A 27,689-nucleotide genomic window follows, 5' to 3' on the forward strand; every position below is an offset into this window, starting at 1 on the left:
CATTTTCAGTAACACTAGTTCCCTTGTGTTCAGAATTTCTGAAGTTTTAATAATACAGATGTAAGGGAAAGTTAGCATTGATGTGATTAATATGCCCATCATTGGTGGCTAACCTCAGCTGTATTTTACATCTGAATTAGCTTCCCTGCATGTCCACATTGACTGCATTTCTGCTTGGTGTTTCATAAAAACAGTTTCAATATAACATTCTACTCCATTATTCATTTCTACTTCCTTACTGTTTTTATGCAAACTGGTTTACAAATATTAAAGAATAGTTTATCAGAGGTGTTTTCTTCAAGGCCAAAAAATCCTGACTCACAAACATTAGATGAATTTATAAATTCACATTTTATCTATCTATTTATTTATCTAGTTATTGCCTATATTCTAAAAGCAGGCATGTAGTGATAAAAAATGGTTTGTATAACTTAAAAATGACGGGATCTCTAGAGGCTACCTTGTTTTTCATATGAAGGGTGTTGTTTCAGACGAGGGCATGGAACCAGTAAGTATTGGCTTCTGTTTTTCTTGTACCCTTTCCAGAAGTTTTTAACTGAAGACTCTATGCACTGTAGTTCTTTCCACAGAGAGCTGACTGGTATTTGAAGAAGTTTTTCATTTCTCCAAGAAGAATATGATGTATCTTCCTCAAGCTTCACTTCTATTCCTAAATACATTTCTTTTTATTTGTGGAGAAGTCATCCAAGGTAACTGTGTACATCATTCTACGGTAAGAATTTCAGCAATATTATTTTTAGCTAGGAAGGATGATTATGTAGTTTTCAAGATATATATTTAAAGTTTGAAGAGGTTAATTGTACTTTCCAATATGATTATGGAAAACTTAAAGTGTTTATTTGGAAATGCTGAGATTTTGCTTAAATATTATTTTTAAACTTAGGAAACTGTACTGAGGATTGACCCTTAACATATTTCTCATGAAAAAAAATTTAAAGAAATTACAGGCCTAGGTTAAAAACTAGCTGGCAACTTTCTGGTTAACTTTGATAATGAATTATCTGGTAGGTAATAAAAAATTTACTTTGTTATTAAAAAATATTCTATAAACGTTTGTATTTCAAACGCAGTCTTGTGAGTGGTGACCCAGGAAATAAGCAAATTTTATTTAAAACAATGTGAGAGTGACAGCTAATAAAATATATGCAATACTCTGAGTAGATGGCAATTTGAATTTCTACATGTTTAAATACTAGTTTATAATTTTAAAATGTTAGACAATGTGTTTACCATGATATCAATACCAAATCCCAAGGTTCCAAGATTGCAGAAAGAATACATTTTAGGAAAGCTGCAGAAATGTTAATAATATAATTCTCTAAAATACTAAAAATTTAAGAACCTTATTAAGATATGGAAAAATGTAGTTGTTATCTAGGTTTCTGACAACATCTAGGATGCCAATTATTACTGGAGTAGAGGGGAAAGAACAAGAAGTTAAAAATAAGTCCATTAACAAAATACAAGCATCTTCTGGGGGCAAATATCTTTTATACCATGATTAGCTCTTTACCTTTCTCTCATCCAGGTCAAAGGAGGATAAAGTTTGTTACTGTTTTCTTTTAATACATTATTTAAATCTGTATAACTTCTCCCAAAGAGTGTTTTATAGAAAAACCAACATTTACTAACAAGAATAAATACCTTTGGAATGGTAGCTTATAGTTGGCTTTTCAAGATGACATCTGTTGTTGATTCTGCAAAGCAAAATCCCATGCTTTTTGTCTTTTCTCACTGATATCTTGCAAATCGGTAAATACTGTAAGTATCTGTAAATACTTTAGCTGATACAGAAGTGACAAGCCTCCCACACATCCACCTCTGCCCCCAATTCCTAATAATTGCTGGCAGAAAGTTCATTTGTCATAGACATGTAGGTATCTCAGGGAACCTTCTTAGCTCTGTTCAAGGAACTTCAGATTCCCAGATGTTAGGAGGAAGGCTGGCTCAGTGCCTGTATCAGATGTGGAAACATGCCAAAGTTAAGGATAAAGACCATGGCGTCATGGTTATTGAAAGTAGACTCTAAGTATATCCTTTTGGTATCTGAGAAGAAAAAGGGAGAGCAAAAATATTGAATTAACATATACTTTTTATTGATACCTAAAATTGACCCATAAGGTTTATTTGTAGAGTTTAACCAGTTCATTATGTTCTTTTCTAGCGATCATCCCTGTGTATGTCCTGAGAGTCCACCTGTCCTTGCGCTCTTCTTATTTATTATGTATTAGGTCACATATCATACTTCATATATTCTTTGCTTCTTTCTATTTTTTTTTAATGTAAAGGATTCTTCTGTAATCAACACCATAGAAGACGTCTCTAATGCAAAAGATGAGAGTAAAAGTAATGATACTGTTTATAAGGAAGACTGTGAGGAGTCATGTGATGTTAAAATTACACGAGAAGAAAAACATTTCATGTGTAGTAAGTATTAAAAATAACCACAGTTATAAGGGTATATGATTCATTATTTCTATGGTATGGTATATATAGAAAGAAATATACCTTAGCTTTGTTTGGGTCATTTTATATGTATCTTGATCCTCCTAGGCCAGAGGTCTTCTGTGTTTGGCACATAGTAGGTGCTTAGTAAATATTGGGCAAGTGAACGAATGAATCCTTCTACGTAGCTCTGTGGCATCAGCTGGCTGCAGAGAGGAATGGCAAGCCAGAGGGCACTGAGAGTTATATTTTATCAGTTCACCAAAGGCTATTTTCAAACTTCCATCTGAACCACTATGAAATTTCACCTTAGTTTTGAGGGAGGGATTCATTAATACTGAATAAATACTACATTAAGTATATTACAAATTCATAGCCAATTTATGTGGCAAAGTATAAAAGTAAACTTTCAAAGTCTTGATTTTTGTTTACAACTGTTTAGTGACAGTGTGGGAATTTTCATGGTCTGTTGTATACACGTGGGGGGAGGGGATGAAGATGAAGGATCAGAAAGAGAGGGAGTGGTGATCTGGTCCAGCCCCTACAGGATGTAAATCCTAGGCCAGAAAGCATAAAAAGCCCACTTTAATGTGCTTAATTCTATGTGCAACACAAGCATCTCATATTTCTCAAACCAGTGAGTTGCACTTAGGTCCTTTAAGACATGTACCTAAATCTAGGAAGGTTCTAGTAGAAAGTGAGAGACTGAAAGTAAAAAAGAGAGATGAGGCTGGACGGGGTGCATTTCCAGATACCAAGGATTATTCATTTATTATTTCTGAGAGAGAGAGAGAAAGAGAGCGCACAAGCTGAGGATGAGCAGAAAGAGGGGAAGACACAGGATCTGGAGCAGGCTCCAGGCTCCAAGCTGTCAGCACAGACCCTGAGGTGGGGCTAGAACTCCTGAACCTCAAGATCATGACCTGAGCAGGAGTTAAATGCTTAACCGCTGAGCTACCCAGGAGCCCCTGTATCTCTCATCTTATAAGTGAGAATTAATATTCAAAATGCTGTCTCTCTGTTACATCAGATTAACTTATTTGAGGGTAATCTAAACTATTAGAAAGCATAGTTTCATTAACAAGTGTGGAAGTAATTGTTGTTTTGGGGGATCCTGAGTTAAACAAAAGTTATACTAACTGGTATACTTCGATAGATGGAGATATTATTGTGTCTATATATTTATCCAAAATAATTATTTTCCACTCTATTTTCTCTAACAATATAATATTTAGCAAACACTTTTTATTATGATTTAAGGAAATTTGCAAAATTCTATTGTTTCCTACACACGAAGTACCAAAAAACTACTAAGAAACATGATGGATGAGCAACAAACTTCCTTGGATTATTTATCCAGTCAGGTATGGATATTTTCCTATAGTGTTGTTATTGCACAGATACATTGAAATGCTTAGCGGTACAACTATTTAAGTTTTTAATGCATTCATGTCTAGACGTGTGTTTAGTGCCTGCTCAATTAGATGCATCCCAGTAAGCCTCGGGCAAACATAAAAAAACACCCCCTCACGCAACATAAGAAACGGCCCTTCACCTCAGGGGTGCACAGTCAAGAGGGCAGGAAGTTGCCCTGAAAACCTGTTGTGAACGCTGTCAGAATTTCACAGCAGAGAAATCCGAGATCGGCCCTGGGAGACAGCTTTCCAGGTGCTAGAGCTGGGGCTTGATTCGCCAAAGACGAGCACCTGCCTCAGAAGCTGCCGAGCCGGGTCGGAGGTGGGCGGGGGCTCTCTGCTGGGGAGGCTGCTGGCACCCGGCGCGATGCCGGCAGCAGGTGTTCGGGGACTGCCCGTAGTGTGTGAGCGGGGAGGGGAAGCAACCGGATGGAGACAGGCCTGGAGGTGAGCGAGGGTGGGAGCCCGGCCGCCGAGCCGCCCACCTGGGCAGGTGTGAGCCACCGGCAGGGTGCACAGGGCCCACCCGACAGGTTCCTTGGTGGTGTCGCTGGGGCCTCAGGTGCTGAGGCGGACCACGGAGCTGCTTTGTAAGAGGCTGAGGGATCCACCTACAGAATTCAGAGGAAGGAGTTTTGTTTAAATATAAAGGCTTTGAAAGGTGCGCCTGCGTTTTCAGGTTAACGAGCTCATGAATCGGGTTCTCCTTCTGACCACCGAGGTTCTCAGGAAACAGCTGGACCCTCTTCCTCACAGGCCAGTCCAGTCACATGGTGAGAATTTTGCTATTTCTGCCTTTTCCTACTTGTCTTTTATTGCGTAAAATTTTCCTGGACGGGTTGGTGCATTGAGAGGTTTTGTTTGTGAAATGCAGCTCCTCGTTATCTAACAGGCTGGAGGAGGCCGCCTTCAGCTCAATGTACTCTCCTGAATCGGGAAACGTTTCCAGGAACCCGAAAGCCATGGCTCTTCACAGATATCCTGCCTTCCCTGCGGGCGGAATGTTTTATGTAACTTGTTTCTGGGCTGTACTTACATTTTAGTCACAATTAGTCTTCAGCCAGAAGAAAAGAAAGTTTCCCAGCTCTTTCTGCCTGCAAACGGTTTTTTTTTTTTTTTTGAATTGTTTGAAACATTTCAAATTGGGACATAAAGCTTGAAATAAAAAAGAAACTCAAGACAGAAATAAACCGGAATTTAGAATTGTTTGTATTAAGATGCAGTGTAGTAATTCCAAGAGGCTTGGGTTTCTAAGAAAAGTAGCCTATCGATCTTATAAATAGGAATTCATACCAAAGAGTTCCAAGCAAGTAACTAGTCTCGAGGGCTACCACGTGATCTCTTTTCCTTACAAAGGGGAGGAGATCAACAATTCCTAAGAGTCCCCTAAGTGTCAGGCACTGAGACACTTCCGCACAGTGTTTTCTCTCGGGCAGTTAAGAGCACGGACCCTGAGGTCAGACCACCTGTCTTCGGATCACTGATGCGCTGTTTCCTTCATAGTTTCCTCAAAAACACGCTGATAGTACCCTACCTCATACAGCTGTGAGGATTGCATGACTAAGTACGCGAAAAGCTCTTCAAATACTGCCTGATGCACAGTAAGACAACGGAAGGGTTTGCCGTGGTGATGGGGAGCATCAGAGGAGGGGATATGCAGCCCAGAAAAATCTAAATCGTGTGTTCACATTTGTTTGAATGGTGATGGCAAAGTGGATATTCCAGCCCAAAGCAGTCCTTCATTGTGAACGTCTGGCATATCTCTGGGCATAAGGTGTAAGAATGTTTCAGCAATTCAGAACACAGGCAGCGGATCTACAGCTTCTGAAAATAAAGGGGAAGCAAGCCATTTTTATAGCTACTTTTTTGTAGGTGACATTTTCCTCATATGTATTGTGTGCCAGGCACTGCACTAAATGTTTTACCTGTGCCTTCCTCTGTACAGTGCCAGAATAACACTACAAAGCAGGCAGTATTATCAAAAGGACAGAAGAAAAGCGAGTACGTAACTTAGCTCAGGGTTCTCAGCTGCCAAGGAGAAGAGCTAGGGCTGCAAACAGGCTTCTGGCTCTGGAGGCTCTCAGGTAATTAACAATGTAAGGGGTGAGTTTATTTTATTACAATAAAAGATAATACAAAGTAAAATGTCTTAGAATAAAATGTAATACCCTTGGGCACAGAATGTGCTCCCAGGCTCCTGGGAAGTGGGGTGCTTTGGAGAAGGCAATTCTAGGGCGCTGCAGTTTTAACTACAGGCTGCAGAGCAGGCTCTGGCCTCAGCATAGTTTCCTCCTGGTGAAGAGAATGATTTCCTGGTCCTCTCTCTTCGGCTCCTGGAACAGCGGTCCCCAGCTAGAGTCTGCGGTCTCCAGTAGTCAAGGATGTGTCGATAGCAGTTAATCAACATATTCATTTGGGTTTCTCCTTCCCATGCATGTAGACTTCCTTTACACATCAAGCCCCCAAGTTAAGCCTAGATTCCCAAAAGGGAATTATTTATTGGATGAGAGAATGCATAATTATAAAATAAATAAATGTGGATCCCAAATGAAAATTTTAAGCAGTATGGAGTGCTAATCACTAACAGTGATATTATTAGTGAAGGTTCATTGCAACATACATTCTTTAATCTCATTTCTTCCATGTATTTTCTCCTAATTTCTAAAATCGAGATCATTTCTCATTTTTAAGCAGTTAAGATCACCATATCACTAACAGAAATTATACTCATATTTTCAGATAGCACTGTCAGATCTCTACAGCAAAATGATTAAATTCAAAATATCCTAAATAATGAACTTTACTTTTCTAGGTTTAGATTGTACCGAAATTAAAGAAACCATTGGCTCTGTCACCAAAACACCAAGTGGTTTATATATAATCTACCCGGAAGGATCTAGTTACCCATTTGAGGTAAAGTTTTCCCTTGTTATATGGAATAGGATAAGCAACCAATCTGTTTAATTATTATTAACATTTTAAATACTCTAATATTTTGCTTTTCCTTGAAGTTTTTGAAATAAGTGAGTAGAAGTTCCAGTTTTCAAATTTTGCTTTTCTGAAATTCTTTGCCCAAACCACAAACCAGTAAAAGAACTTGGGGGGTCTCTCACTTTTCTATGTTGAGGTTTCATGTTTACATTCTTTGCAGTAAATGCATTTCATACAAGATGTTAAATGCAATATAAATATGCAGCTCTAATTAGCTTGTGGATTTTAGAAAATAGTGGGGTGCTCTGCCTTGGAGCTTACTAAAAATACTTAGATTTCCGTTTCTGTACACGGTTATACTTTCTTTGGGTGATAAAGGATTTTATGTGATTATATAAAAAATTAATAAATAAAAAGCCCCTTTCACTACATTCTGAGACAGATTGAGAAGATAATCATTTTTAAATTGAATAAAATACATTACCCTTACGTCTGTCCTTATAGTCCTATGCTAGGATTTCTGGAAGAAACTTCTATCAGAAATTATCTATTATTGGCAGAATATATATAATATCAAATTATATTAACATAGTAATATATACAGTAGCATATGTTATTTATACATATTTTTTCTTTTTGTTCTTTTGTGTATAAGAAAGTTTATGATGCCAATATCACACCTTTTTGATAATCTTCATTACATAGTAACATAGTTTTTTTTTTCTGAGTAGATACTACCAGTTCCTTATCTTGAAATTACTACCATTATTTATTAATTATTTCTTTTTGCTTTTTGACAGCTATTGGCCAGATGTTAAAAAACTGGGATTTAGGAGGGATATAATTTTAAAATTATTTAACTTGCAGGGTGCCTGGGTGGCTCAATCAGTTAAGCATCCAACTCTTGATTCTGCCTTAGTTTATGATTTTACAGTTCATGGAACCCGACCTGAGTTGAACTTTGTGCTGACAATGCAGATCCTGCCTGAGATCCTCTCTCTCTCTCTCTCTCTCTTTCTCTCTCTCTCTCTCTCTCTCTTTCTCTCTCTCTCTCTCAAATAATAAATAAATAAACTTTAAAACATTACCTGTGGTGCCTGGGTGGCTCACTCAGTTAAGTGTCCCACTTTGACTCAGGTCATGGTCTCACGGTGGGGTTGAGCCCCACCTCGGGCTGTGTGCTGTCAGCTCAGAGTCTGAGCCTGCTTCACTTTCTGTGTCTCCCTTCTCTCCACCCCTCCCCTGCTCATGGTCTGTCTCTCCTTCAAAAATAAATAAACATTAAAAAAACTTTTTAAAATTACCCAACTTGCTTCACCTACAGATTTAAAACTGAGCCTGAACCCACATGGAGAGGGAAGACTTCTAATTTTGTGAAGAGTGGGAAGCATTATTACCTTTTGTAATCACAGGAAAGTGTTGATTCGCTGACTTCCTCCACACTGCCTTTCTCATGTGCAGGAAGTTTCTGATGGGGACGACTGCTTCAGATTTTCTCCCTATGTCAATTCTCCGGGTCCTTACCATTGTCCTCTTAGGGGCATGTTACACAGCACTAGCAGATGCGCCAACACCTGCTGTGGTGAGGCACAGATCACACCCTTCTGTCTGAAGATCCGTCTGGAACAGGCCTTTCACACTTCTGCGGAAAAGAGTAATCAAAGAGAGGCACACGGGTATACATGATTAACACTTAAAGAACATCAGTGTTTTAATTCCAAGGAAAAGGTAATTTGCAGACTCCTCCTTCTGCCAAAGGTTGGCAGGGTCACCACTCAACTGAAAACTATCTGTGGAGGTGAGGAATAAGAGGTGACTCAAATGCTACCAACACCGGGTCCGTAATGAAATGACTGAATCAGGGGACTGTAATTAGGTTAACCTCAAGTTTGCCTTTTAATAAAGTGTTCCTTCTAGAGATTTAAAAACGTCTGAATATATGAATAGAATTCAATTGCATTGAAGTTTTCGGTGAATGGTCTCTTTCTCTAGGCTTAAGGGTGAAACGTAAGTTTTACGTCAATGAGTGAAAATGACAGTATGTGATTTTTGTCTTTTCTGGGCCTCTTTTAGGTGATGTGTGACATGGATTATAGAGGAGGTGGATGGACTGTGATACAGAAAAGGGTTGACGGGGTCACTGATTTCCAGAGGCTGTGGTGTGATTATCTGGATGGATTTGGCGACCTTTTAGGTCATAGTTTACTTCTCTTTTTTTATTTTTATTTTTTGGCATGACACTGATACACAGTTTCTTTCTTGGTGAAAATCATTCATAAAAATAGCAAATGCTTGTGAATATCAAAATTGGACTTAAATTACTTTCTCTTCATGTCATATTATTTAGAACAAGTGGGTCTTTGGGTGGGATCTAGAAATCGTTATTTTTAGATACCTGCTGAAATGGGGTTCAGTGAAAATTCTAAAATGGGCATCTATTCGGTATTTACTGTGCGCCGAGCAGAATCCTGGTAGGTGTTCAACAACTTTGCATAGAAACAAACACCAAATGACAGGCAGGGTCTACACAAATGGAGAATCGAATACATCATGATACAAATTCAAATTATATGACTTGGGAGGAATATTCTATAAAAAGATCAGTAAGAACCACTGTCGAAAAATTTGAAAACTGTAAACCCCAAGAGAATTGTAAAATCTGTTTACATAATTGGTACCTGACAGTATTACTTTTGCCAGCAAATAGAAGTGCTATTTCTATTTTGAACGCTGCAGAATTTTACCTTCATTGGAATCTTTGCAGATGATTTTGATCACTTTTATGTTGTTATTTCAAGTTACTGTTGTCTTAATTTAAAAGCTTTAACATCCCATAATAATGTCATCCAGAGATTAGTAAGTGGTGGTGATGTGTTGCCAAAAACCCCACCACACGCTAGTGATTGTAGAAAGGATGTGAAATGCAATTACGTGTTATGTATTACAAATAAGGCTCAATGGCTGCCATGTTATGGAGCGCAGCTGATATACTGTATTTTCTCAGCACGACCCCTAACTTTCTGGTAAGTGCTACTTCCTGATTCAAGTAGTCGTAGATCTACAGGCTCCGAATTGTCATCTTCCTCACTTTATGCTTATTTCTACTGAGAAATTAACTGAGTTTTGAGGAAAAGGTCTTTAGGCAGGTATAGTTCATGTGAGAAGACTGCTTTGTACTTGGTATATTTTTAAAAATAAATTTGGGATTAAGGAATATATACTGTTAAGCCAAATTAGGGGCTGGGTAGAGGGGCAGGATGGCAAGGACACTTAGATTGGAGTGTCTTGGGCTGGGGACACTAAACAGGCCCACTTTCTTCCTATACCTTCTTTCTTTCCGTGCTTCCTTAGGGTATTTTTCAGTTCCAAGTGGTGTTCAGTTAGTGTCCCCCAGTAAGCCCCAGAGAGGGACATGGTATCTTAGCTAGAGTTTTAACAGTGTGAATGCTGTCACACTGTCCACCAAGTCTCTCAAGTTTGGACTAGACCCTTCTTCCTTCCTTCAGGAATTTCATGATTCAGCTAGAGGAATATATTCTGGATTAGAGGCGACACCAGGCTGGGTGTAGGGTAGGATGGAGGGTGGGGGTGGGGTCGAAATCCATTAGGTAGAACAGCAAGAGGAATGCAGTCTGAACACTACATTTACTAATTCATCTTGGATCTACAAACACCATTTCATTTTCATTCATTATATTACATTACATTGCATTTTTATACATGGTAACGGACAGACTGCATTGTAACAAAGAAATATTCACAGAGCATCATTCTAAAAGACAGAACAAACAATTTCAACTGAGCATTTTCAGGAAAAGTTTCTTTAGAAGCTGTCACTTTGGAAGTTAACACTCTTAGCATTTTTAAGTACATGTCCGTTTGTTACCTGCCTTATTTCAACAGCTTTTTGTTGACATGCCTTAAGGTAAATCTTGAAATTTTGGTTAGTTGTTAAATGAATATTTGAATTTAATTTGGTGAGATAAAAATGAAGCAGTCTAGTTATTCTCAGTCTAGTGAAGTAAAAGTGGGAAGATATTATATATATAATGTATTTGTGTGTGTGTCTAATATATATATAATTTCTTTGTAAATTAGACAAACATTGATAATTTGAATTTGAGCTAGGTATCTAGTTTCCAAATAATTTATGTGGGTCATTTTGTTGTTAAAAACTAACACCAAACATTCAATAATAAGGAGTTATTGTAAGTTGTATTAAAATATACTAAAAAAACATTTTTTTTAAACAGGCGAATTTTGGCTAGGACTAAAAAAGATTTTTTATATAGTAAATCAGAAAAACGCCAGTTTTATGCTGCACATTGCATTGGAATCAGAAGATGACACATTTGCTTATGCATCATATGATAACTTTTGGTTAGAAGATGAAACAAGATTTTTTAAGATGCACTTAGGACGGTATTCAGGAAATGCTGGTAAGTTTTTTCTTCTCCAGAGATGCAGGATATTTAAATATAGCTAACATGATATTAGGTGAAGATAAAATTAATGCATTTCTCTTGGTCTATGACATGTAACTGTAACAGAGTAGATTCAGGATGAGAAAAGTGAGTGTTGAAACCTTGCTATGATCATTGAACCACTGAATGCTTTTGAAGAGTTTATATTCTTTAAAAAGATTTTCCATGTGTCACTGCAGTTGATTCTTCAGAAGGAGAGTTTGGGGGGCAGGCTGGGAAGGAAATATTGACATTTTCCTGTTCTGAGAGGCTGGCATTTAGGAATCACAGAATGTTAGAGCTGATCTTCACTGTAAAGGTGAAGGAACCTGAAAGATTAAGGGATTCCCTCCAGCCCGTCACACGTGAACCAGGGCAAGAAGCCATCCTGATAGAGCCATTAGTTTCGTGGACTTATTTTTCCCACTATATGTTGGTGCATCTTCTCATTTCCAAATAAATTTAATTTTTAAGAACTTCAAAATACTTCATGTTAAATTTATAATTTGATGCTGAAACTTTAAATTAATATCAAATTCAACTCTCCTGTTGTTGCTCATGATGGTACTTGTTAAGTATGTTTATTTAATGGTAGAAATCCAAAAGTGAGTGAGATATGTTCCCAGTTCTTGAACTGGTTACAATACACAGGGGAGATAAAGAGACCCAGAAGTGTGGAATACTGAATACTGATAGAGCTTTAGGTGTTTAGGAGAGGGAGAGAACGATCCCCATCCATCATATCCAGAAAATCTTCATGGAAGGGTGGTTTCCAACAAGGTGTTAATGTTAGATCCAACGTGTGAAGGTTTTTAAAAGTACAAACTACTGCAGATTCCAACTCAGTAAGTTTGAGCCCAGATATTTGTATTCAAAGATGGACATATTGGCATCCTTATAGTTGAGAACCACTAATGTGTGCCTGGAGGAAGGGATAGACTTTTGACAAATGAATGTTGGCAAAGAAAGCAGCTGAGTCAAGGCACAGCAGGAGGAAAATTCCTGAGAGTGAAGAGTTGTCTGGTATGGTTGCCTACCTTGAGATGTTAGGTAAAAAGTCTGAAATTCAAATCTTGGTAGATAAGGAAAATTTTCAAGAGTTACAATATGCAATTTTTAATGCTGCATCTCTAAAAGTGTAAAGAGCTATCTAAATATGGAAGATACTGTGTTAGGAAAAGTGTGTTTGGGGTTTCTCTATTCGACTAGGATCTAGTTAGAGGACTCAATATGTCAGTACACAAGTGTTTCATTACAGAACCCTCAAATTTTGCCATGCCCTACTCTGCATTTTCCCGATGAGGCTGTAAAGTAACTTTCCACAGTTAACCATATAATGCAATCAAAATAAAGAAGAAGGTGACAATGGAACATGGAGATAGAAACATAGGTAAAAGCAAGCGTTAAGTGTGATCAAGTTCATAGTAGAGGTAAGTTACAAATTTGATTTTTAGCTCAAAGTAAAAACATAAATATGAAATTTGAGCAACACAGTTTTCCCAGGAGAAGGGCAAATATTCCTGATTCTAAAACTGGGAAGATCTATTTGGGTTCTCAGAGAAAACAAAGGGACATGTTCCGTAACTACACTTTCACAGAAAACATGGTACTGAGTTTTAATGGGCTATTTCTTAAAAACAGACCTATGCATTATATTTAAAAAACCCGTTTATAAATATAATCCAGTGGGGAGCCCCTGTAACATTTCCCTTCTGGTGGGTGGACTTTGTGTAGGGAAAGTATCTGTATAGCGGTTGTATAGCTTAGGCAATGCTCCTTAGCTGCTGTCTCGTCTGAACTTCCGAGAGGCATTGCACTGTGTGCGGGTTGAAAATCACACTCTCCCTGCAAACGATGTGGGCATTTCGTTTCCGGTGAAGTGCAGAGTAAGGCTTTAATATTCACCACAGCTGGGGTATGGAATGGGCCACTACCACGTAGAAGTTCTTCACGCTCCTCAAAGACCTGTCTCAAGAGATGCCAAACATTTGGAACATGATGAAACAAACGTGGGCTTTGGATTCTTCAAAGATTTTATGTAGCTCTACTTTCAGTTAGTGTTTTCAACAGATTAGCACAGTTTGCCTGCAGGTGAAATCTAGGTGTCATGGGACTAATCAGAATCTTCTTGTTTGATTCAAACAAACCATGGCTTCTGCCGCTGCTACTTACTTACACGTGTAGCCTTGACTGAAATACTTACTCTTTCAGGTTCTGGCGAATATCAGGTACACCACACATGCAGTGTCCAGTGTGAGCCTTGTAGGAACAGTACTACTTAGCTCCTCTCCGTGTGTCCTGTGGAGAGCCATTCCTCAAGCTGACTATATGCTTGAGGTAACTGGGTATGTGGTATCAGCCTGGTGGCCCCTAAATAAAACCAAACAACTTGTACAGTTACAAATGTAATAAGCCTCTTAACGTGGTGGTTTTGCTTTCATCCGTGCCTCTTTATCTAAAGTGATGGAGAATGGAGGTGGCATGAAAACTTATTATGTGTTATTCCTATTATGTAGAAATTATTCTTTTCCCTAAATTGTCAATTATCATATTACCCTTCTTCAAAGAATGACAGGTTTGAACAGCATCATTTTTGATCTACATTATCTGATTCCGTCTACAGAGCCAAACCTCCATGGTGGATTGTCAGTTGGTATCAAATATCCACCTAAAGAGGCCTATCATGTTGAGGAATTCATTACCAGATTTTCACATACTGCAATCCAGAGGAGAGATTTTGTTGTATTTGTTATTTGTTTTCATATTTTTTATTTTTAAAATTTTATTTAAATCCAAACTACTTAACATAGAGTGTTGTAATGGTTTCAGGAGTAGAATTCAGTGATTCGTCACTTACATATAACATTCAGTGCTGATACCAACTGGAGGAGAGATTTTAATATGATAGCTAATAGACAGTAAGTTAAACCTTAGTTCTAGATGCCAAGCTTTGTAACTATAGTCTGGTAAAGGTCAATTAAAATGATAAAAAAGTGCCCTTAAAGTTGGTCATTTAAAAAACCTGTTTTACCCAGGTGATGGATTCCGGGGCTTCAGAAAAGAAGATGACCAAAATACAATGCCTTTCAGCACATCAGATGTCGATAATGACGGATGTCACCCTGTGTGCCTGGTTGGTGGTCGGTCTGTGAAAAGCTGTAGTCGCTTCAGCAACAACACTGGCTGGTGGTTCAGCCAGTGTGGTTTGGCAAATCTAAATGGCATTCATCGCTTCCCTGGAAAATTGGTCTCAACCGGAATTCAGTGGGGCACGTGGACCAAAAACAACTCCCCTGTCAGGATTAAATCTGTTTCAATGAAAATTAGAAGAACATACAATCCATACTTTAAGTAATCTCCTTCAAAATTGTAATGTGTGTTGCATAGGTTTTTTGATAATATATAAAAGATTTTCTATAGTTTTTCTTTTTACTGTTTCAAACATTTTAGCCAAAATTTAACTCTATATGGCATCTAGGTGTTAAGAGTCTAATTTGAAATCCTTAATTTTACGGTTTTATAGAAAAAAACATGGCTCGGTGTATGTTCTTACTACAAATGACATTAACATGTAATAAAGTTTGTTTTAAGTGAACGGCACCTTGTCTTCCTGGAGTCTGTTGCCCTTTCCAAGAATTGTCCTTTTCTTATTTTTTTAATGTTTATTTTTGAGAGAGAGACAGAGACAGAGACAGAGCACGGGCGGGGGGAAGGGAGGGGCAGAGAGAGAAGGAGAGAGAGAATCCAAAGTACGCTCCAGGCTCTGAGCTGTCAGCACTGAGGTTGGTTGGAGAACTTGAACTCGTGAGCGGGGAGATCATGACCTGAGCTGAAGTTGAATGAGCAAGGTGCCCAAGGATTGTCCTTTAAAGCATATGTACTATAGTAGGAAAACTGAAGAGAGCATTATGCTTGTTTCCACTTGAAATGGCTCACTATGTAATCTACAGGTAATTTCTATTGAAGACAATGCTAGGTAATAACTTTGTGCAGATTAATATACACATAGTTTAAAAATTTTACTATTTCCAGGTGGTTCCACAGTATTTTACAGGTAATAAGAGTTTGCTGCACAAATAAAGTCCTTCTTTTCCCCACATTTTATGATAGTTAATAATTTCATTCTTATTTGTAATAAATTTACTGTACATTCATATCCTGATCAGTTGTGTTCTAAAACACAGTTGTATCTTAACTTTCTTCGGGGGGAATGGTAGGACCTTGATTAAGTGAAGGACAGCAGAGAAACAGCCATGACTCAGAGGTCTAGAGGTAGCTCTTGGGACAAGGTTGTCCCATCCACTTTTCCCACCAGGCTGGAAAGAGTTGGAGTCCTGCGTGTTGGCAAACACAGCACGGAATATCTGGGCCAAGTGTCAGTTATCGATACAAAAGATGAGGGAAACGAGTTAGTATGGAATGGGAAAGTACTTTGTCCAGAGTTAGGGTGGCATGGTGAGCTGGGAAGGGGACTGGAGTAAAAATACATGTGAGGATCTAGATATCGAGGTGAGATATCAGCCCAGATGGGGCTAAGCTTGATCAGAACAGAGAACCAGAACTGAGTTCAAGGATGGGCAAAAATGACATGGGCACCATTCAAGATCGCTTTGACTGCGACACCCTCTCCACGTTGTGAATATATCATGCACAGATGTCCACGGGATGAGGTCACAGATGGCGGACATCACTCCCCATGGCTTCCCACGCACTTCATGGAGGCACCACTGAGTCCGTGTCCTGGCAGTGGAGTAAGACGTCTACCACGTGGAGGTACTGAGGGTACCTCCAGGCACAGAACGTGGGCCCACTGTTTTTTATACCTGTAGTGATATTGTAAGGATGCAGGTCTGATTCAGGTTTCCCCTCTGACCTTGAAGGCCAGCTAACATCATTAACATTTCTGGGGGCGGGCCTAAAGATGGAGGTTAAGACTAGTCACACCCTACCTGAGGGTCCTAGTCACGCCCTACCTGAGGGTTCTGGGTCCACTCTGTAATTGGTTAAAGTTACTGTCAATGATGTAATGCTATATTGATTGGACCCCTGTACCTGTGTCACAATTTCCTGTAACTCTCCCTTCCCAAACTCATAAAAGGCCCTGCCCTGCCATGTTTGGGGCTTACTCCACGTGGATCCAGTACACTGGTGGAGTCTGTGAGCCCGTGCTTATATAAGCCCGTAATAAAGCCCTTTGCTTTTGCATGCGTGCTTCGGCCTCCCTGGTGGTCTCTGGTTTTTGGGGGTGATATTAAAATCTGGGTACAACAATATGAGCATCAGAAACAAGTTTATCTACAAATTCAGGAAATAATTTTGCAACTTAGCAAGCCATGTCTTTCGTGTGGATTCTGGACCTTGGAGTTCTTGCCAGGGGAGGGGCGGTCTCCGTGATTGCATGACAAAGTCTAAGGGCCACATGGTATTTTCCCCGCCATGAAGGCTATGGAGATAGTGGGAACACTGCAGGTAAAATCAGAACAAAAATAAATGTTGAGATGTTAAGGGAAAGAGAGATCCAGAGAGCAGCAAGAAATTTTAATTTGTTTGGATGGGAGTGTAGGAGGATACACTTAACTTTGAGTAGCGGTGGGACAATGGCCCCCAGGGTGTCTTGTGAGAAGCTGTATCAAGAGGCCTCACACCTCATTGAAAAAGAGAAGGTATAGTTTGGTTAATAATCCTGTGTGTAAGGCTCCCAGAAATGAAGCCGCCTGACCTGTGAGAGCAGTTAAGGGATCAAGACAACTGTTCTTGGGGTGGCTGGGGGCTCAGTAGGTTGAGCATTCAGCTCCTGGTTTCGGCTAAGATCATGATCTCACAGTTTGTGGGTTTGAGCCCCACATTGGGCTCTGTGCTTGCAGAACCTGCTTTGGAGTCTCTCTCCCTCTCTCTGCTCTTTTCCCATTTGTGCTCTTTTTCTCTTTCTCTCAAAATAAATAAACTTCAAAAAAATGATAAATGTCCCTCTTTTTTCTTTTTTTTTTCTATTATCCCCAGAGCATGCCCACAAGTGTGCAGTGGGCATGAAAGGCTGCAGTCATGTGCCCAGGGTCTGGATGGCATCATTATAGATTCATTCTTCCAGGGTCTGACAATCGCCCCAGATATATGGTCCCATGTAACAATACAAACTCTAAATAAATGAATAAAAATAAAAATACCTTTTTTTTTTTTGGTCAACTTACACTTTATTCATTAGTAAACACTGAAACAGTGTCCGGTTAAAAAGCAGAAGAAGAAGAATATACAGACCCCGCCCCCAAGCCTCTCTCTCTCTCCCAGCATATATTAGTTACAAACAGAAAAAGCTTGGCAGTCATAATGACTTTGACAACTACAGTACTTAGAAGCAGCCTAAAAGCAAGTTATAGTCTGTTTAAAATAATTACAAATCATCACTGAGGAACATAAATGTTCTAAATAGCAACACAGTCCTGGCCTTTGACTGGAAGATTCAGTGCAACTGTTAGGGACAGGGCGGTGGGTGGGGAACCGAGAGCAGCCTGGACTTCCCGGAACAGTATGTGCGGAGCTGGGAACTCGTAGGTCAGGGGGCCACCGACGCGGCTGCCTCCTGGTGGAGGCTGATTTACTGGGAAGAGCTGACAGGCTGGCGGAGAGCCTGCGGATCCCAGCGGGCGGTGCTCTGGGAGGACTTCATGGCTGAGCAAGTGGCCTTTGGGAAAGCGGAGCCTCGGACGCTCAGTGGCTGGTACCAGCGGGCCGCTCCTTCCCTGAGCTGCCGCCCTCTGCTGGCCTGCGCCCGGTGGGCCACCCAGGAGGGAGGCGATGGGCCCCTGGGCCATTCACATCTGTCTCCCAAGTAACCCATACATTTAACATCTGTCTCCCAAGTAACCCATATATTTAAGGTTTTTTGTTTGTTTTTTAAGAAAATCTGAAGTGCTTCTGGGAATGTGATGAATGAGAACAGATATGTTTGAAAAAGAATTTGATGAGGCTTTGATGTATTGATTGTGAAAGGGCATTATAAATATATTAGTTATTGGGGCGCCTGGGTGGCTCATCCGTTAGGGTCCAACTCTTATTTCCACTTAGATCATGATTTCACCGTTGTGAGTTCAAGCCCTGCATCAGGCTCTGCACTGACAGCACGGAACCTACTTGGATTCTATCTCATTCTCTCTCTCTCTCTGCCCCTCCCCTATTCTCTCTCTCTCTCTCTCTCAAAATAAATAAACTAAACTTAAAAAATATATTAGTTATTTTATTACCATGTGACAAATGTAGATCAGATGTCTGGCAAGAGGTGGGTTGGTTTTCTACTCAGGGCAGAAATCAAGATCATCCAGGCTAAGGGCTCATCTTGTTTCAGAGACCTTCTCCAAGTTCACCGGTTGTTGGCAGAATTCATTTCTTTAGGTTGTAGGATTGAGGTCCCCGTGGTCCATCTAGCTGTGAACTGGGACCACTGTCAGCTCCTAGAGGCGGCCCCAAGGAGAGCTTGCAGGGCGTGCACCTGCTTTCTTCCAGGCCAGCCAGAGCACACCTAACTCCCGCCTGCGCAGCCAGCCGGTCAAGCCAGAGAAGGCTCCTGGCTTTTAGAGCTCACGTGGCTAGGGCAGGCCCACCTGAATAACCTCCTTATCTTAAGGTTAACTGATTTGGGACCTTAATCTTCTCCAAGCGGTCCATAAAACCATAAAAGAGGGTTTAATTGAATACTTGGGAGAAGATATAGGTCAGAAAGGCTGGGAATCTCAGGGGCTGTCTTTGAATTCCGCTCCGACAATAAAGTGACAGAATTAAAACAGGTACAATGAGGAAGCCAGAAAGGTCAGTAGAATAGGAATTCTCTGATTATTGAAAATATATATAATGAAGGGCATGGGAAAAGAAGAGTTTCCTATCAGTGGGGGAAGAGACAGATTGATAAATGCTAATGGAGAGAAATGGCTAACCATTTGAAAATAAAAAGGAACACCTTACTGTATAAAGGTGAATTCCAGGTTGATTAAATATGTACACAAAAAAACCAGAAATCATTAGGTATTAGACCAACATAGCAGTAAATCTTTTCATTTCATTATAAATTTTTTAAATGTTTTATTTATTTTTGAGAGAGAGAGAGAGAGAGACAGAGCATGAGACAGGGAGGGTCATCGAGAGAGGGAGAAACAGAATCCGAAGCAGGCTTTAGGCTCTGAGCGGTCAGCACAGAGCCCGACATGGGGCTCGAACCCACAAACGTGAGATCATGACCTGAGCTGAAGTCGGAGGCTTAACCAACTGAGCCACTCAGGCGCCCCAATCTTTTCATTTCAAAGGCAAGAAGATTTATTTCATTGAATACTGGAGTCTTCCAGGCTTCCACATATCCCAACACCACAAGTAAAATTAGACACAAGTGAAAAACTAGAAAAAGTATTTTGACAAATGACTACTTAAAATTTTTTTAAATATTTATTTTTGAGAGAGAGGGAATGAGAATGAGCAGGGGAAAGGCAGAGAGACAGGGAGATAGAGTATCCAAAGCGGGCTCTGCATGGCAGCACAGAGAACCGTGAGGTCATGACCTGAGCCGAAGGTGAACGCTGAACCAACCAAATGAGCCACCCAGGCGCCCTGACAAATGACCACTTTAACAGATTCCACCCCCGCACATGATGGGTCCTAAAACAGAAGAGGAGAACAGCCCTGTAGAAAAGACAAATACCATAAAAAGCCATTCACAAAACAGAAATGGTCAATAAACTTGAAATTATGTCAGGAATCGTCATGAAATTTAAGACTTAATACTGGATGTATCGAGTCAGTGTTTCTATGAGGTAACACCACTCACTGCTCCCGTGGAAGCCGGGAAATGGCCTAACCCCTACCCTCTGTCGTAATGTAAATTTGCATAAGCTCGCTGAAGGGCAACTTGACAATACTTGTCCGGAGCTGATGAATGGTCAGAAGAAAACTGCTTATCCCGATTTTACATAACAAATCCACATACTAATTCGGAATATTCAATCATAGCCAACATTTAGTATTTACGTAGGGATCTGGTTTAGTCCTTGGAACAATCCTGTGAGTTAGGTATTATTTTCAGTTTAGTAATAAAGATGACTGACTCCGACATACACCCACAGCTATATTCCGTATGTGTAGGTGAACTGAACTTGAACATGGATCTTCCATACCATCCACTGTGCTAACACAGCCAGGGTGGTGTGTACCCTGGAGGCCTGGCCCTGCCCCCATCTGCTTCTCGCCGCCTCATACTATTGTGCTATTGTAAAGAATGAGCTGAGAGAGCCGCATGCTGCTGTAACTGGAGATGCAGAGGTAGGAAAGAGAAAACAAAACCTAAGGTCTGTAGTGCTCTGAGGTCTGCCCAGACCAGGTTTGCCAGCAGGCTTACTGTCTAAAGAATGACTCAAGGTTTTCACAGGACCTGCGCTTTCAACTCAGATAAACAAGCATACCTAGAAAAGACTTGAGAACCAGAAATGAGAAAAATTAGTAACTTTGAAGCATATAAAAGGTTATTTTCATTTCATGGTTCCTAGTATTATGCACTTAATACGTTCATTCTTTTTGTTTTCTGTAAAAATTAAGAAGTCAAATGCTTGGTACGTGGCACTTCAGAATTTAATGCATTAAACAGCTGGGAGTAGAATTTAAGGCATTTCATTTTCCACTAGTGACTGAGTTTGTATTTCAGCAAAGCTAGTCTTCTGAAATCAAAAGAAATGGTGTAATGAGAACTTTGAGTTTTTTGTAAGTTACACAAATTTCTGAGAAACATTTGAAAACGTATTTAATTTACATGTTTAACAATACTGTAATTTCACACTTGGATGTAAGTTTTGTTACATAAAACTCCATAAATATCTCAGAATGAGACTCCTAAAACCTGCCAGATATTCCAGAAGTACACAGACTTACTACCATAAATCAAAAGTATGAAAGCAGCTGATAATCTGAAAATTAACTACTTTATTCAGTGTCCTACTGTCTGGACACAGCATGTGAATTAAACCTGTGAGTCACAACAGATACATATTTAGTTGTACCGCAGCTGCTGTGCACGCGAGAACCACTGTCTTGTCTTAGTTGGCGTGTGAGCCCTGGCCAGGCGGCGTTGCCCCCTCCCCCCGGGTGTCCCGGGTGCTCTGGCCTGGGTCACAGACGAGCAGCCAGATGACCCTGTGGCTTGGGCTGCCCACAGTTCTCAGGGGCTCGGCTGCAGGTGTACCGGCCTGACACAGCTGCCCCCGAGCGCACAGTGGAAGAAGTCGGGAGGAAAAAAGATTTATGTGTGTCCTGAACAAAAGTGTGAGGAAGAATTAAGTCCGTTCTGTTTAGTGTGCATGTGTGTGTTGTGTGTGTGTTCTTTGTGTGTGTGTTGTGTACGTGTACACATATGTGTGTTGTGTGCATGTGTGTGTGCTGTGTGTGCGTGGTGTCCACGTGTGTGTTGTGTTGTGTTATGTGTGCATGCACGTTGTGTGTGTTGTGTGTGAGTGCCTGTGTGTCATGCGTGCACACATGTGTTGTGTGTATTGTGCCTGCGCACACATGTGTGGTGTGTGCACGTATGTGACTGTGTTGTGCGCATGTGTGGTGTGTGTGTGTGTTAAACTCCTTCACTGCTTTTCCGTTTGCCCAGGTAGGTGCAGTCACCCTCCTGGGCACCAGGACTGACATGAGAGCCTCTTCTTGGGAGGGTCTGGATACTTGTTCCTCAGCCTTTGCTCCTCCCAGGACAGAGGCGATCCTGAAAGAAATGTCACTTGGATTCCCTCCCATCCAAACATTAATGAAAAACAAAAGTTAGAAGAATCCGTTTCTTCCCCTGAGCTGTCAGCTTTCAGAGAAAACCCACAAAGGTATTTTAAAGAAGGTGAGTGAATGCGTGGCTCAGATGGGGTTTTCCCGGGCTCTGCGGAGTCCCTAGAAGGGTCCCTGCCCGAGGCTCTTACGCCGTGGAGGTCCACCGCAGCACTCAGCCAGGGAACTGCTGGACAGCTGGCTGCGGGCCAGGACGCTGAACGCTCAGTCTGCATCACATCTGAGTCAGATGTGCCCAGAGCTGATGTCTAGGACGTGGCCGTGAGAGTAAGTGACAAGCAGTATCTGGCACAAGCCAGTATCTGGAGAACCAGGATATTGCTGGGATCCACTAGGGAGGTGGCAAGCCTGGATGTCCACTGGTCACATCTGGGCAGAAAGGACGACATCCAGGCAGCTCATTCAATGAACGAGTGTTTCCGCAGCAGCCAGAAGGGACTGGTCTGGTATCAGCTTCAGGGAGCGGTGCCTTTTCCTAGGATGAGCAGGAAAAGCAGAGGGAAGTGTGTAGGGCTTACTCCAAAGCACTGAGGCTTTGGATGCGTGTGCCCTGCCACTTTGCCACCAGTGGTACTTGGAGAAATCTGAGCGGCCGTGCCAGGGGCAGAGGACTATGTATGAGGAGAGCTCTGTTGGTCTAGAGAACCTGATTGTGAGTTGGGGAGGTAGAAATTTGGGTGGATCTTGTCTTCCTAAACTGGATGTTCTGGGAAATTTCACCCTCAAACCTTTCTCTGCCCAGATGTGATGGGAGGATGTTTTTCATAACTTTGCAGAAATGTCTTGGAAGGTTGTGAGAGTCTCTGACTTAGACCTATGGTCTAGGTGGGGATGATGCGGGCTGGGTACACAAAAGTAGACCCTTAGATTCGGAGCTTGGTGGCCAGGCCCTTATTGCCAGACTCACCGAGAAAGTTCTTGAGCTGCACAAGCTTCTCCTTCACCAATACAACTTCTGCACCCTTGTGTGTAGAATGCACCAGTTGTGGAGGCTTGATTGGGAACTGGATTGAGTTTCCAGGCACTCCTGGGGCAACATCCCCTTGGGCATGTCCTCTCTGGCACCCGTGCTGGGTACGCTGGCTCTGCCCAGGGGCGGGACTAGCCTCGCTCCCACTTGCTGACGGGGCTTTGAGAGCCTCCCTGAAATACAAGTTCTGAGGCTGCTCCTCCTTTCGCTTTGATAAAAAAGCAGTCTGCAGCCCGGAATGCATTGCGGGTACAGAGTGCGTTCGGTTGGAAACCAGAGGACTTAGCAGGCCTTTCAGCGCAGGATCAGTGAAGGCAAAGGTTATAGTTAGTACGGAAGGAGGAAGAGTGCAAGCAAGCACTAGGAGTCCAAGGAACGTCCCCACGGACTCCCCAGTGTCCTGTCATTTGTACGAGGATGTACTGTCTCCAGATTGAACTGGCAAGAGCTATGTGATGATGGATCTCTGTTCTGAGAAAGGAACCTCGACGTTTCCATCAGCATCTTTTATGTCTCTCTTGGTCACGTAAGCAAATCAGGCGGTCTGACTGGTTACACTGGGTATAAGCCGTCGATAAACGAACGGTCCTGCCAGCAGACTCCGAACTTTAAACAACACATCATAGATCATTAGCTCACTGCCCTTATCTCTACGCTTGGTGCCAGAATCCCATGCATCCCTGGAGATAAACCCAGAACTGTCCTAAAACTACCTATACGATCTCCCCGTGACACGAAGTCACACCTTTTAAATGATATATTATGTGTTCTTTTTTCCCTGAAGTCTTGGCTGTCTATAAGATGAGGGGGGGGCGGGGGCGGAAATCATTTTCCAAAGTAAGAACTGTCTTCCAGTGAACATTGTTTTAAGAAGGTGTTTTGAACGTTTCAGTTTATCAAATTTCCAGCACAAGAATGCCCATAATCATGTACAAGCTTAACAATAGTTTTACCTCCTTCCAGCACCGAAAGTATTTTGGGAAGAGAGGATTGTTTTTTAAATAATTGAAATATAATTTATAAGCCATAAGCCGCCCTTTAAAAGTCTACAGTGGGTGATTTTTACTCTATTCACAAGATTTTATAAATATTACCACTATGTTATTGCAGAAAATTTTTATCTCCCCAAAAAGAAATTTCACACCCCTTAACAGTCACCCCCCCCTTTACCTCCTCCCTGCCCTCCAGCCCCTGCAACTACGGATTTACAGTCTGTCTCTGTGGAACTAGTGTGAACATTTCATGTGAATGCACTCAGACACGACGTGACTTTCTGCGACTGGCTTCTTTCACTTGGCGTCATGTTTCCAGGTTTCAGCCCTGTTGTAGCGGGTGTCGGCACCGCATTGCCTTCTTCTGACCCAGGCTTTCACATATACACAATTTACACACACAGTGTTCTCTATCCAAGGAGTACAATTCAATGGCCTTTGGTAGATTCAGAGTTGTCAACCCTCGCCACAACCAATTTTAGAATATTTTTATTTCATCTTTGAGTGTATTCTGTTTGGAGTTCCCTGAGCTTCTTGGATGTCGAGATTAATGATTTCCATCAATTTGGTAAGTTTTCAGCCATTATTTATTCAGATATTTTTGATGCTTCTTTCTCTCTCCCCTCCCTTTCTTGGGCTGCCATTTTGCATATGTTGGTAGAATAGATGACGGCCCATAAGACTCTGAGGCTCTATTTGTTTTTCTTTATTCCTTTTTCTTTTTGTCCTCAAACTGGGTAATCTCAACTGACCTGTATGCGAAATTGTCGATCTCTTCTTTTGCCTGCTTAGATCTGCTGCTGGCATCCTTCACCTCACTGTTGTCCTTCTCAGTCCTAGAATTTATATTGGGTTCTTTTTTTAAAAAAATAATTTATACCTCTTTGTTGATATTCTCTATTTGATGATATGTCATTATTATATTTTCCTGTGAGTCTATATATATGGTCTCTGTTAGTTCTTTGAATATTCTTGAACAACAGATTTAAAGTCTTTGTCTACAAAGTCCAATATCTTGGCTTTCTCAGGAACAGTTTCCATTGACTGTTTTTTGTTTGTTTGTTTCTTGTCCGGGATATTGGCCATATTTTCTTGTTTTTTTGTGTGTGTCTTCTAAATTTTGTTGGAAATTGAACATTTAAAATAATCTAATGTGGCAACTCTGGAATTCAGATTTTTTCACTCCTCAGGGTTTTTTGTTTTTGGAGCTTTTGTTGTTATTTATTTGTTTAGTGAATATTCAGAATTGATTTTGTAAAGCCCTTATTCCTCTTCATGTGTCCCCACTGAAGGGTTTGCTTGGTTGGCTTAGTGGTCAGTTACTGATTGATGGAGCTCTCTTTAAATGTCTGGAACCAATAAGCCTCCCAGTCTGTTAAGTGGCTCTGTGTGTGTTTGGGGGCATGCCTTCAAGACTCAATCAGGAAGCTGACAACTCTGTTTTAGCTTTTCACTTCCTCCTTGTGCAGAACCTCAAAGTGAGCCAGAGGTGAGAGTTTAAGACCTTCCTAGGTCTTTCCTGAGAATGTGCAGAGCCCTGTGGGGGCAGAACAGCTCTGTATATGTGAATAACCTTCCAGATTTCCCTTAATCTAGAAGAATCCCAGGAAGACGCCCAAGCTTCATACTAAAAGTTATACAGCTTTTTAGAGCCCCTATGGACATTTTATTTGCCAGCTTTTCCTTTTAAGTTTTTTTTTGGTTAGTCTGTTGTTTGGCCCAACTCTTACCCATTGCTTTAGGCAGGTGCAATGTTACATAATTGCCTCTGTTTGCTTCAAAGGCCCCTGGGGAAAAGACTTCTTAGCAGTGGAAGGGTTCCAAATACGGTAAAATAAAGACAGTATTATGAGCGGCTTCTTCTAGGGAACCACCAGGCAGATAAAATCGTGATAATTCTCTGTACATGTGCTTTGAAGGAGCTCTGGCCCCATTTTACCCTTTCCAGTGTATTCCAGGATGCTGATTTTTACTTAGATTACAGATTATTGGTTTTCAAAATGATAGCTGATCTGAGGAGGGCAATGGAAATAGATCAAATTTTAAAACCACAAATCTGATTGTTCTTACCAGTATTGAGCCATTTTTTCTGGAATAAATTATTCCTAGATTGTTGCAAGCCTTTGGTTAATTTCTAAGATTCTACAACAGTTGGTTCTCACCATTTCCCCTCATTGTGTTCATTGCTTTTAAAGATTTTTGGAGAATTATAGAGAGGACTAATTTTGGTTATTTGTAGGAATCAGGTTCAAATGGAAGAATATCTTGTAGACGTCTTTAACTAAATCTCCTGCTAAATTTTATTGTTGATATTGGTAGTATCATAAACTATGTTAAAAATCAAATTAATCTTACACCAGATAGTGGTTATGAGTTAAAGTAAAATCATTACAAAATTAACGAGTCATAATTACACTAGTACCTTCTTACTAAAAGTGGGCTGTGCCCATATACCAAATATTGTCATGGATTGGAGAATAAATTAAAGGTCAAGTCTCACTTAATTCTGGATGAAAAATCTTGTGGGCAAACATATATTATATTTCATATCAAAAGTTACACTGATGTGAGATCTCAGTGGGCTTTATCTTTAATGGTCAACTTTTCCTACATGTTAAAATCCTAATCAAGTTTTATAGGCTTCCTATTCTGACTAACTGCAAAATTGGGTACATCTAGTTTTTGGTTATTTATGGTGCCATGGCCACTGGAGAGAATCTATGCAAATTAAAATTATGCACTCCATGAACTCTGATAGACTAGGGCATCCACAAATCTTTACCTTAATTCCACATGCTCCCCCTGCCAAGATTCCAGGCCATTTTCCTTAAACTATTTCTGCTTCCCTCTGCTTTCATTTCAATAAATTAGCCACTTTATTATAAGGAAATGACCTTCTGTACATTCAAAAATGCTCTTTTCTCTGAAGGGTACTTTGTTGGATTAAGGTAGTCATTTCAGTTTTTCTTTGACTAGTGTTGGAATGGACAAAGATATGCCATGCTTAAAAACATACATTTGTGTCTTTATGTTTAAAATGTATTTAATTGTAAAAAAATAAATTGTATTTAATTGTAGGCAGCATATGGTTTAGTTTTGTTTTCTTAGCCAATCTTAAAAATCTCTGCCTTTAAACTGGGGATTTTAAACCATGTATTTTTAATGTAATTATTGCTACGATTTAGTTGAAGTCAACTACCTTACTCTTTGTTTCTATTTGTCTCACATGTTCTTTATTTTTCTACCTCCCTGTTTTTGGGTTGATTGAACCTCTGTGATAATTCAATTTCATCTTCTTTTTCTTGGTTTATTACTCTACTACTTTTCTGATATCACTCTAGTGATTGATTCTTCCCTCCCACTTTGAGAAAAAATTGACATATAATGTTGTATACATTGAAGGTGCACAGGGTGATGACGTGATACATTTGATCATTTGTGAAATGATCACCCTTGGGCCAGCACATGCTTTCCCCCACTTTTTGATGTTGTTGCGGTGGTAAGAACATTTAAGATCTATTCTGTTGGCGACTTTCAAGTGTACAAGACAGTGCTGTTAACTATGGTTGCCACGCTGTTCATTAGATCCCAGAACATATTCCTCTTACAACCGGAAGTGTGTAGATTTGACCAACAACTCCTCATT

At 40.5% G+C, this 27,689-nt stretch overlaps 1 protein-coding gene across 1 annotated transcript; it reads left to right on the forward strand.

Moving 5' to 3' along the window:
- Window positions 1-637: 637 nt before the first annotated feature.
- ANGPTL5 (angiopoietin like 5) lies at window positions 638-14,875 on the forward strand. Its single transcript, XM_029914876.1, has 8 exons — window positions 638-733; window positions 2,310-2,448; window positions 3,727-3,830; window positions 4,561-4,654; window positions 6,694-6,794; window positions 8,886-9,006; window positions 11,066-11,251; window positions 14,311-14,875. Exons 1-8 carry the CDS (start codon window positions 638-640, stop codon window positions 14,628-14,630), a joined length of 1,161 nt encoding a protein of 386 aa, XP_029770736.1. The 3' UTR covers window positions 14,631-14,875.
- Window positions 14,876-27,689: the final 12,814 nt, after the last annotated feature.

Source organism: Suricata suricatta, chromosome 11 (assembly GCF_006229205.1).
Source record: "Suricata suricatta isolate VVHF042 chromosome 11, meerkat_22Aug2017_6uvM2_HiC, whole genome shotgun sequence".
Lineage (NCBI taxonomy): Eukaryota > Metazoa > Chordata > Mammalia > Carnivora > Herpestidae > Suricata > Suricata suricatta.